At 39.8% G+C, this 12,455-nt stretch overlaps 1 protein-coding gene across 4 annotated transcripts in view; it reads right to left on the bottom strand.

Moving 5' to 3' along the window:
• fgf12a (fibroblast growth factor 12a) overlaps positions 1 to 12,455 on the bottom strand; it is a 63,530-nt gene that overhangs the window by 44,440 nt on the left and 6,635 nt on the right. The window contains exon 1 of one of the 4 annotated variants that reach the window (XM_047368752.1): positions 7,671 to 8,289. The exons of 1 other annotated variant lie outside the window; for it this stretch is intronic. In XM_047368752.1, the coding sequence (XP_047224708.1) occupies positions 7,671 to 7,761 (91 nt within the window). In that variant the 5' untranslated portion in view covers positions 7,762 to 8,289. Of the gene's footprint in view, positions 1 to 444; positions 1,567 to 7,670; positions 8,290 to 12,455 lie in introns of those variants that run through there. 2 more of the 4 variants (XM_047368751.1, XM_047368750.1) reach the window with 2 other exon arrangements.

Genomic DNA, 12,455 nt, shown 5'->3' on the forward strand with positions numbered 1-12,455 from the left:
GTGGGGTGCAAGAGACTGGGTGGGGGCCTATTAGTCTATATGTCTGAGGGAACAAAACCGTTTTGTTTGGAATCTATTGTGTTTAACAGCAATTTATTTAAAGAAAATTGATTATTCGTGATGGAGTTGAATAACTAAAGGAATAACGTCACAGGAGACAGCATTTGCTTTGCATTCAAACAGATCCTGTGCTTTATGTACAGGAAGAACCGACGTATAACAAGGGGGCCTACAATAAAGGAGCAGGTGGATTTTTCAAGCGAAAAATTCACCTTCTCAGATTAAAGCCCCTGACTGCAGTATAATGTTTCTGCAACTCAAAGAGCCAACGATGGGCGGGTTGCGCAAGGGGTCTGGATGGGGGTGGGGGTTGGAGGGCGTTATTTCCCTACATACACACAACACACATCTGTAAGAGAAAAAAATTAAATCGTCCTCACTGACCTGGTCGCCGCCGAACGGGTCTTTTCTTGCCGCTGCAGAAACGGACTTTGCTGAAGACCCCTAAGAAATGTCTCTCGCAGAGAGAGCGGGGGTCTTTGCTGGGGCTGGGGCGACGTTTTGAAGTAGAGACGCGGTCGCTGTTGGATTCCCTCGCCTGGCGTTTCTGCCGGATCAGGGAGCTGGCGATAGCAGCCATCTGCCCGAACCCGAACTGCAAAGAGGGAGTCTATAGTCGCCGCCGTCAGAGGTCGGATCTCGATGCGCTCCCCTTGCGTGGTACACAAGCACACGGGACAAAAACGTCAGTTCTGGGTCTCGGTCCGCCGAGAGTTTTAACTAAATGTCATCCCGATTAGAACATTATGTGAGTCCCGCGCATCGTTGCATGTCATGCATCGTCTTTGAGGAGACAGTTGCATGCAACTGTTCTGAGTTCCGATCGCATCCGAAGGGGAGCTTAAAATCAGCAGTTAACGAACCCGCAACATAAACCTACGGGTAGGGCCGCTGGGGACCGAAATATGAGTCGTTAAAACATGCAACAGTGTTCGGCGGTCGGTGCAGCTGAGTTGTCATTGGAGAGCTTCAGGTATTCCAGGTGAACAGAGCCGCGTCCGACGAGCACGAATCTTCCTCTGCACAGCAGTCCGTCCTAAGGATCCCTGATGCCTCTTTAATTATGCGTGTCCACCTAAACCCGAGTAATGCGCGCCTCTGCGTGCAAAAAGAGAAACAAAGCGGCCCTAACTTCCTTTGCTTGTTGTTTCACATCGTTACCTCAATGCACATTGAACAATGACACCGTCCGCCGCTGGTTCAGACAGGAGCCCACATATGTGAGCCCAGCCCTCGGTTCCGTCGATGGCACCTCTAAACGCAGTCTTGGCGAAAAAAAAAATGGAATCGGTAGCAGGGGCTTTACTCTGCAAGGATGCTGCAGCGCTGGAAATGAAGCCAGTGGGGAGCGATGTGTGTCTGAAGAGCAACAATTAGTTGAAGCAAAGTGCTTTTTGTTGTAGCGCACAAATAATAAAGGAGTTTTTTTCCCCAGTGCGTCCCGAATGAACGCAGTCTGTGCGTTACATCGCGGGACTGAATGGTCTACAGTCTCCCCCTTTTCTGTCTCGCTTTCTCTCTTTCCTTTCTTCTCTCTCTCTCTTTCTCTAACTCTCTCTCTCTCTCTCTCTCTCTCTCTCTCTCTCTCTCTCTCTCTCTCTCTCTCTCTCTCTAACACTTTTAACGCAATCATACGTGATTGAGATTCGTATTAGGAATTCACAGGAGTTGTACGGGGATAGATTAATTATCTCTTGATTAAAATGTACGACTAAAACTCAGGTCAAATACAAAAAGGAAAGGGGTTAAAAACTAGGTGTGCCTTTTGGATTCGAAATGGGTTCCTTATTAAGCACAGAATAGAATTTGAGATTATGTCACAGTGACACCACTGTTAGGAAAGCAAATGCCATTTCACTCTCATTCACTTCAGATCTTAATTTTATATAAGAGACAATGTATAAAACATATTTAGTTTGGCTGTAAAACTCCCTGCAACAGGTCTGGGCAAACAAACTGCATGTATGGTCAACTGAAGACTAGAGCAAAGACAAAACACATAAATGGAAACGGTTAAACAAAAAAACAAAAAAAAAGAAAGAATAAATGAAGTGTCCTGACACATGTAAAATCAAAACGTTACCAACATCATCATGCATATTTATGCACCTCTGGGTTCATAACACACGACATTTCATGTTTCAGATATGTGATACAGTTCCTTTCAAAAGTATTCATACTCTGAAGTTTCTCACACTTAGAACTGCAAAAATAATACAATTGAGCACTCCACAACAGTACATAATTGTGATATGGAAGGGAAGGTATAGATGGTTTTAATTTTTACAAATAAAATCTGAAATCTTTTTTGCAATCATGTTCAATCCCTCTTACTTTGATATCCCTAAATAAAATCAAATGCCTTCAGGTGCCACCTAATTAGTAATCATAGTACACTTGTGTGTCATTTAATCGATGTATCAATACAGCAGTTCTGTGAATGGCTGAGAGGTTTGTTACAAAACATCAGTGAACAAGCATCCCTAAAAAGACCATAGGAACACATCAGGTGGGGAAGGGATAAAGCTCTGCAGTAGTTTTAAACAGGGGTAGGAAATTAAAGAATATTCCAAGCTTTGGACATCTCACAGAATACTTTTCAATCCAACATCCGAAAATGGGAAGAGTATGGCACAACTGCAGACCTACCAAGACATGGCCTTCCATCTAAACTAACAGACTGGGCAAGGAGAGCACTAATCAAAAAATCAGCCATGAGGCAATATAAAGTTTCCCGCAGCAAACATAGGAAAGACTTTGCTCTGGTCCAAAACTGAACTTTATGGCTGATATTTAAAATGTCACACTGCAACTCACCCTGAAAACATCATCCCTGTTGTGAAACATGGTAGTGGTTGCATGATGCTGTGGGGATTATTTAACAAGGCCTTAGAAGCTAGATGGAGGTAAATATAGGATGATCCTGAAAGAAAGCCTGCTATTGCTATGGCCTACAAAAGACTTGAGACTGGGGTGAAATTCCCCTTTCAGCAGGACTACAACCCTGTACAGATATAAAGGAAGGGTTTCAAGCAAAGCACATTCTGGACATGGAGTGGTCCAGTCAAAGTGCAGAACAAAATCCAATTGGGAATTTTTGTCAGACTTCCAGTCTGACTCGGCTTAAGGTATTTTTGCAAAGAGGAAAAGAACTTCAGCAAAAGATGGTGCAACAAAATACTGACTCGGGTTGTGAAGGCCGGATGCAGATGTAGATCATCCTTTAAGAATTTTTTATTAAAAAATTTTTTTTGTAAAAATAAATACATATATAAATCACATATCACATTTATTTTACTTCAAAGCTGTAATGTGACAAAACATGAAGACGTTCAATGTGTGTGAATGTGTCTGAGAGCACTCTAAATACCTATTTCGTACTGTGACACTGTATGCCAAACACAAACCCACCAATTTATTAAGGATATCTCAAACACGATACCAAAGTTTTTCCATGGGGAAGACTACATTACTTTCTGCATGCATACACCATTAGGAGCCCCCTGCAAACATGTGCGTATATGTCAACGTAGGTTTGTATGCAATACTGTGGAATAAAAATAAATTAAAAACTAAATTGTCAGATTTTATGCCCATCATCTTGCATTAGTGTTTGCACATAGGCAAAAATTGCAGAAAGACAAAAACACAAGAGGTCAGCAAACCTTCGATATCCCCATGATGAAACAGCATGAAACATTTAAAGGCTTTCTCTGTGACTTTGACATTCTCCATCCAAACCACATCTGTTCCGACAGCAAGATCAGGGGAAAATATTTTAGAAGACAAGGAATGTGAATCTGATCAGCTAGAGCCCTGGTTAGTCTTTTGTCTGATTATTAAAATGTGAGTGATAGTAAGGGAGACAGGTAGAAAAAGTTAGAAAGAGACAGAGAAAGACACACCATGGATAAACTTGTTCCTTTCCAAGACTAAGATAAGTGTCTAAAAAAGGCTAATCAGAAACTGAGCAATTGACTCAGACTCAGTCAGATTGTAAACAAATACTCTTCAACAGGCTTTGTATTATATTGAGCTGCAGGTGAGAGGTAGAAATCATTATGCCACAGCAGTATTAAGAAATATATCAGTAACAAATTGTCTACACAGCATTAATTATTCCCAACTTTGTGCAACAACATTATACACAGAACACACAGGTTGCAGCGTGAAGCACAAAGGGAACATCTCAGAAATAAGCAGGACCTTGTCAAATCTGGCAGCTACAAATGTGAACATATATCTTTGTCAAGAAAAGATAAAGTATCCCATTTCAGGAATCTGCTTAGCTTCCTCCTTCTACTGCAGACAATTAGTGTTTGCTTCCTGGAGAGATTGACAGAAGAGCATTGAAACAGTTCTGCACATCCTAAATGCAGAAAGAAACATATTTTCTAAATGTCAAACTGCTTTTTTTTTTACACAAACCTCTGTTTCAAACGTGCAAAGTATAAAACGGTTAAGGTTTTGTTATTAGCTAATGACTGTCAGTTAAATGAATGAAATAAAATAGATCAAAGCTTCAGCATACCTTCAGTCCTGTCATTAAGAACCGAACTCGCTTGTTTTCGTCTGCTGCCATCTTGTGGTTAAAAAGACGAACCACAGCATGATAAGAGGAAAAAAGTACACGTTCCAACTTCTAAGTTTGTCAGTTCTGAGTGTCCTTGAAATACCTCACAGATTTGTTGACTCACAATAGCTGGAGTGAGATTTCATAGCGTAATGTCTGCTCGACTTTCTCACCGAGTGTGTAGGAGGCTGAAGTACTGAAATGTGAGAGAATGAAAGCAATCCCACTGCTCACACTGCTTGTTCAACACACTTCTACTATTGATATAAATCATCACATAAATACCAGCAGTTTGTGGCAAAAAAAAAAAAAAATCCCTCAATGTAAGGGTGAATCAAACATCTAAACTACTGTACAAAAGACAGAAAACTAACCAACCAGCTAAAAATCAGTTCAGTCATAAATGTGCATAACCACTGACAGGATTTTCTTTTTATTTCTCTATTTTGCTGACCACCAGTAAGCCTTCCCTTTTAGTTGACACCTTCAATTAAATTTTTTCACATTTTATTATGTTTCAACGACAGAATTCAATGTATCGTTTTGGGGTTTTAGATGATAAACCAGGACAAACTAGCATATAATTGTAATGTGTAAGGCAAATGAAACTTGGTGACCAGAACTTGCTAAAAATAAAATCTAAAGCATTTGACAAGCATATATATTAACCTTGCTTTACTCTGATAACCCTAAATAAAATACAGAGCAAACAATTGCTTCATCTAGTTGGTAGAGTCCACTTGTGTGTAATTTAATCTCAGTATAAATAGAGTTGTCCTATGAAGACTGCTGAAGTTTGTTAGTGAACATCAGTGAACAAAATAGCATCATAGAGACCAAGGAACACACTATATATAGCAGGGATGACATTGTGTAGAACTCTAAATAAGGGTTAGGTTATAAAAATATTTTCAAAGCCTAACATCTAACAGAGCTCTGTTCAATCCATCATTTGAAAAGGAAGAATATGACACAACTGCAAACCAACCAAAAGATGGATGTCTAAACTGAAGCACATAGGACCATGGTAGGACAAGAAGAGCTGCAGAGAGCCACAGCTCAGAGGGAAGAATCTGTGATAAGACAAATATTAGTTGGGCTCTAAATCTAAATCTTATTTATATGAAAGAGTGGTAAAATTGAATGCTTTTGGCCTACACACAAAACTAACACTGCATATTCCCCTGAACCCATCACCACCACCGTTAAACACGGCAGCGACAGCATCAGGATGTGGGGATTACTTTTTTCAGCGGGAACTGAGATGTTTGTCAGAGTTAATGGGAAGATCATTGGAGCTAAAATTGTGCACTGACTGTGCAACTGATAAAAATATTCTTATTTTCCTTCTGCTTATTATGTACTGAAAAAAGATATCCTGGGGAGCAAATAATGCAGTGAGGGGTTAGCAGAGAAGAATGTCTTTTAACAGATCTTCTTCCAAACAAGCGTAGTCCTGCTTTATTGTACCAATTATTTATTCAGGAGTCTCAAAACTGCTTAGTTATCAAGCATTTCCCAAATTATTATGAGGCACTATGAGGTCAGTGGTTTGACTTGTACCAAAACAATCCCTAGCTCAAATTCAAGAAAATAAATCATTTAGCTACAGTCTTTAATGTCCTACTCCTTGTTGGTTGTACTTCTGGAATGCTTCTACACATTTGCCAAAATAAATAAATGCAGTTTAAACAATATTTTTTACTTGCAGTTGAGACAGCTTTAAGTAAATTTATCTGTTCAAACTTTGTATCCATTTTTCCCAACACCTTTGAGCTGACTACTGAAGTTTTGATTGAGGTCATCCGGTTCAGGTAAGGTAACAGTGAGCTGAAATGCAGGAGAAGGACCACCAGGGCTTTGACTCAGAGCCCTGCAGATCCCAGTGTGCATGCTGCTTTTGGTCCAAACTACCTCGAAGGAATCAGCTGTGCTTAATGGAGTTTTTAATTGTTTGCCCTGAATCTGAGGAATTGAGAGGGGACAAGAAGAGGCATGAGGAGAAACAATGCACAGTTTTCTGTAAATACTAGACAGTCTCTTTGATGCCTTTAAAAACAGGAACAGTTATGTCACAAGTAAACAACTGTAGCATTGCAGTCGGCTGCCTCTGAGATGACTAAAGGACATAGGAGTGATCTCAGGCTTTTTGCCAAACACAGGTAAGTGGTGTGTGTGTGTGTGTGTGTGTGTGTGTGTGTGTGTGTGTGTGTGTGTGTGTGTGTGTGTGTGTGTGTGTGTGTGTGTGTGTGTGTGTGTGTGTGTGCGTGTCAGTAAGTTTGGGGCAGTATAATATGTTGTGTAAGTCATCTAGAAGAAAAATGCTTCAGGTCCAAGGTAGGCCTGTTTTATGATATGCATTGAAAAACTCAAGTCAAAGTAAAGAACAAGGATTGTTTCTGCCATTTTGGAGTCTGAATAATATTTACTCAGAAAACAGGGATTTTTTTTTTTCAATTGAGTGAGTGAATTTTATGTTTTGTTGACCAATTGTTCAGTTCTGATATAAGCTGTTTAAAACCAACTGACATGAAAAGTTTGAACCACTGCCCCGGAGTGCGTCTGCTCTGGCGCTATCCATGGTGCTGAAACCGGCTATGTGTTTGGGGCCCTCTAAGGAGCGCTTTCTGGCCCCTGAAGTTTAATGACTTGATCCCTGCATTGTTTTTTTATTGGCCCACTTCGGATAGAGCACAGTAAATATATAGTGCGGCTGGGATAAAGTATATGGAGCTCTTTGTGTCATCTCGGTCCCGACTTGCAGCAGCCATCTGCGGCCGGCTCAGACTGCACACAAAAGTCGGGACAAACGCGAGGAGCGCAAGGAGAAGAGAGGACGGCTCTTTCTATGAGGCTCTCCCTACTGCAGACTCGGAGGATGTTAAACACTCGAGTGTTTAATGAAACATATCCCCATCCTTCCTTCCTCTTTCGTATCCTTTCTCCTTTCTATAACCATCTTTCTTTTTCCTTCTGTCACCCAAGAGAGAAAGCATGCAAAACAAAGGCAGCTGTTGAAGCTATGTTTGTCTCTCACCGTCGGTGATAGTGGTCGATTTCGATCGTTGTCCACAGAAACACTGCAGCATATGCGCTCCTTTCTGAAGGAATGGCCTCAGAATCCTCATTGATTTGGGTTGGTGGGAGCCTTTCCTCAATCCAAACAATCGGACAGCGCAATCACAACACAGAAGGGTCAGGCTGCATAGCGTTGCCAGCCAGCCAGCCTCTCTCCGTAGGCTTAACGGCAGCCCCTCAAAACGCCAGAAGGGCACAGTCTGCGGGACAAATTACGCTAAAACGAGGCATCTTGAGTGATCCCCCCGTCTCTGTCTCGTTCTCCTTCTCTTTCTCTCTCTCTCGTTTCTCTTTCTATTCCTGTCTCACTCTTCCACAGTCTATCCACGGTCATTCGCGTCCTCACACTTCTCTTCCGCTACAGCAAGGCAACGCAAGGACGTTACAATGTGCTCTTTTTAATTGAAGCCACATCCTATGCCTCCGCGTCTTTTCCAGCAGCGGACGTAGACAGCAGGACCGCGAGAGGAGAAGGGAGAGACTGCGTGGAGGAGGGGAGAAAGGGAGAGAGGGAGGAAAGGGGGCACACACGCCAAAGTTAAACTGCAGGGGTGAAGTGGCAGGCCGGACACCAGTGAGGTAATGCGGAGCTGACAGTTTAGAAGAACCGCACAGATGTTGAAACCAGAGATCCAGTAATTTTCTCTCTCCCTCTCTCTCTTTCTCTCTCTCTTTTCTTCACAAATCTGCCGGGAGCAAAACGCAGAGGCTACGTCAGCCGCAGTCAGATGCTTTAAAGTCATCCTCATTGTTTGATAGTAGCAGAAAGTTTCCGGCTCTGTCGCTGCGTTATGAAAGAGCCAGCCGTTACCTCATTACTGTCCTTCAGGTTCAGTTAATCATCACCCATCAGCGATTGAGTTGTGTTCTGCAATACTATTCAACCATGTCGTTTGTATTACCTTTTCCACATCTACATATATGATCAATAATTGATGCTGCACGATATTAGGAAAACATATTGTGATTATATTCACTCCAATCAGTTTTTTTCCTCTTTTAAAACATTGTCCCCACCAGTCACTACCTGAGCTGTACGATGTTGGTCACTCAGCTCTATATCAGATGTCATACAGTCCATCCAAGATATTATAAGCAAACAACGCCTTGAAAATATTGCGCCCAAGCATTCATTTAATATTGAAATCCTGCACATATTGAAACCGTGATTACTGATGTTGTGATTGGATATACTGTGCAGCTCAGGCAAAAATCATATTGAGTAGATCAGAAAAAGCTGATCAATGTTTTATTATAAAAAGTGAATGAGAGTGGAAGAGAAAGTTAGGCAAACAGGACAAAGCAAGAATCAAACAGAAGAATCTTTATTTGTCAACATTGGCTCTATAAACAGTAGGAAGGCAGACTTATGCAGTGAAATCAGCCTTAGCAATAAACTAAATATTGTGTGAAAACCAAAACCTTAAGCTCTAGGATATAGATGTGCATTTTGGCCCATGATGACAAGCACTATCCTGAGGTGCAATGGTACAAGGAGAGATTTTTACCACTAGAGGGAGATACAGCATAAAATGCTTGAGGGTCAGAGACAAGAGATGGGTCTAAAGTTAGGGGCCAACATAAGAAAATACTGTTTTTAGGTACTGGCGAGTATTAGAGCTCAACTTCCTATTCAGCATGTGTTGTAAAACTGTTTTGAATTACTGAAGTTGTATGTATTGCATTACTTAGTTATTGTGCAACATTGCACCAGGCACAAGGACAACAAATTATGTTGCACAAAATACCTTGGGAAAATGCTGTGACTGTTCATAATATATAATGTACATTAAAGAACACATCAGGTCAGCAGAATGCTTTAACACCAGTCAAGCAAATAAGAGGTCAGAGAGAAATAAAGAGGAGCTGGGCGCAGAGACAGAGGATAGAGGGGCTGTGGTGAGGCAGGGTGTGGTGCCGGTCTGGCACCCTACCCAGACTCATAGATATTTTGATGGTGCACTTTCTTCAGATCCAAACCCCGTGCCTCTGCAAAGCCACTACTTGCAGGCTTTAGCAGAGAGCAATAAGCAAAGTCTACATGCATCTAAATACAGAAAGAATGCTGAAACAGTGATCAATTATTGCATTTAACATAATGTTTCAGACTAAACAAAATCTTTATTTGAAGCTGTTTAAAAAATAGAAAGCTTGAACTGTAGACAATTTTAAGAAAGATTGTAGTATCAGTGTTCTTCATCCTCTTAGATCCAAAATACCTGATCAACAAGGGCTGAGTTAAACAATGTAACACCAAAAAAGGTATGAGGTATTGGTTATAGAAAAATTACATGTTTTCAGTTATGTCCTTGAATTGAGAATAATTAATCTTCTTAAGATGTGACCTGCAAACTGAGTGTACATTGGTCATTAATGAGTATTGTCTTGCTACTCCTACCCACCCTTTTTTCAAAAACAAAAGTTGTAGCTGTATCTCATCCAAATATTCAAATGGGTAAGATAATTTTTTTTAGGTTTTGCTTTTCTTTCTTCAAGTTTATAAATGGTATTATAGTAGTATTCAGCAGAAATGCCTTTTAGTTGTGTCAACTCTGATTTTGGGTGTCTGTCCACAAGCATCTCACAATGGTTTGCTTGAATTTTGGCCCATTCCTCCTGACAGAACTGGTGTAATTGAGTCAGGTTTGTAGGCCACCTTATAATGGTCACTCCAGAACATTGAATATGTTGTTCTAAAGCCACTTTGTAAGAAATTCGGTGGTACTTTTAGGGTCACTGTCTATTTGTAACACCTGTTTGTGCCTTAGTTTTAACTTCCTGGCTGATGTCTTGAGCCATAATATTCCATATATTGTTGTTTCCTTATGATGCTATTACTTTGTGAAGTCACAGACTCTGCTTCAGCAAAACACCCCCCACAATGATGCTGCCACCCTCATACTTCACAGCTGGGTTGGTGTTTTCAGGCTTCCAAGATTCCACTTCTTTCCTCAAAATGTAACAGAGCTCATTATGGCCAAACACTACAATTTTAGTCACACCAGACAACAGGACATGTCTCCAAAAATGAAAGTCTTTGTCCCAAACTGCATTTGCAAACTTTAGTCTGATCTTTTGCCAATTTTGGGGTAATACCTTCTTCCTCTCTGAGTGGCTTTTCAACCCATTCTACTGTAAATAATGACAACCTTTTACCTGCTTCAGCCAGGATCTTCCCAAGATATTTTGCATTGGTTCAGATGTTGATCCCCACATTCCAAACCAAAATACATCCATTTCTGGGAAATAGAACCCTTATTCTTCCTGAATAGTATGATGGTTGGGCATTTCCATTTTGTTTATACATTCATATGTAATAAATTAGATTATTGAAAAGTTCATTTATTTCAGTAACTCAATTCATAAAATGGGGCTCATTATATAGATTAATTATACACAGACAGGTGTCTTCAAGCTTTTATTTCTGTGTCTAATTTATTGAATATTACTACTTGCATATAATTGTTTGAACACATAAACATTGCACCTTCAAACATCTGGACATTGGATGAGCCTTAATGAAGACTTGTGGAGGTCCACAATTCTCCTAAAATCTTGGTTGATCTTATTTGATGTCACACAAGAAAGCAATATGTTTAAGGTGCTGCCTTAAAATACATCCACATGTCTGCCCCCAGTTAACTGAAATGTTGTGAAATATTGTTCCAAACCTATTACATAATCATCTGGGCTTTCCCAAATACTACAAAGAAATAATAATCTTAGTGTGTGTAAACATTGTCTTGGAACATATCTCTTTCATTACTCTGGCATTCAGCAAACAGGAATATTTTTTGTAATCCTAACTTGCCCTAAAACAGGAAAAGCTTAGTCTGATTTAATGAGAGAAAAAAAAAATATTTATCTGCCTATACAGCATATGTATAAATATCTTGTTTCAGCTGTATAACCTGTATAACCTGTCTGCATTCAAGCAAACTCAGGTCTGTCCTTAATGACACTTTGGAAAGATGCTATACAAGCCATTAGTCATTTCACCTCCCTAAATACGTTAGCAACAGGGAGGTTAAAATGGTCACCTTGAAAGGCGATACCGCATTAGTTTGAAGCGTAATCAAAATTAATTTTGTATTGTACTGTAACAAAATACTAAACATCAACATAAAAAATTTGCACACGAGCTACAGTCTCAAGTGGTTTTTATTTAGGATATTATTTATCTTTAAACTGAAAATGTTATTTTTATTTATTAAATAGAGCTTGTTTTTCATTTTAACAAAGCTTGCTGACTACCACAGTTGTATTGATGTTCTAAAATTATCAGAACAGATTTTAGATTATTTAACATTGAACATCTGCACTTACACTATGGGTCAAAAGTTTTAGACACACTTTCTCATTTAATGGTTTTCTTTATGTTTATGACTATTTATGTTGTATGTAGATTTTCAATGAAGGCAACAAAACAGTGAATGAACACATATGCAATTATGTAAAAATTGTAAAATAACTTTAAATACGCTATATTTTAGAATCCTTTAAGTAGCAACCCTTTGCTGTAATGACTGAAATATTTACCTCTGGTCGTCTTTCAATGAATCTCTGGGAAGTTCTTTCAAGACTCTTTGGAAAACCATTTCAGGTGACCACCTCATGAAGCTCATGGAGAGAATGTTAAGGGTGTAAAGCAGTAATCAAAGCACAGGGTTGCTATTTTGTAATAATCTTATTATTTCACACTTTTTGTTTATCACATAATTCCATCTGTGTTCATTCAAAGGTT

The sequence above is a fragment of the Girardinichthys multiradiatus genome, chromosome 6 (genome assembly GCF_021462225.1).
Source record: "Girardinichthys multiradiatus isolate DD_20200921_A chromosome 6, DD_fGirMul_XY1, whole genome shotgun sequence".
Taxonomy (NCBI): domain Eukaryota; kingdom Metazoa; phylum Chordata; class Actinopteri; order Cyprinodontiformes; family Goodeidae; genus Girardinichthys; species Girardinichthys multiradiatus.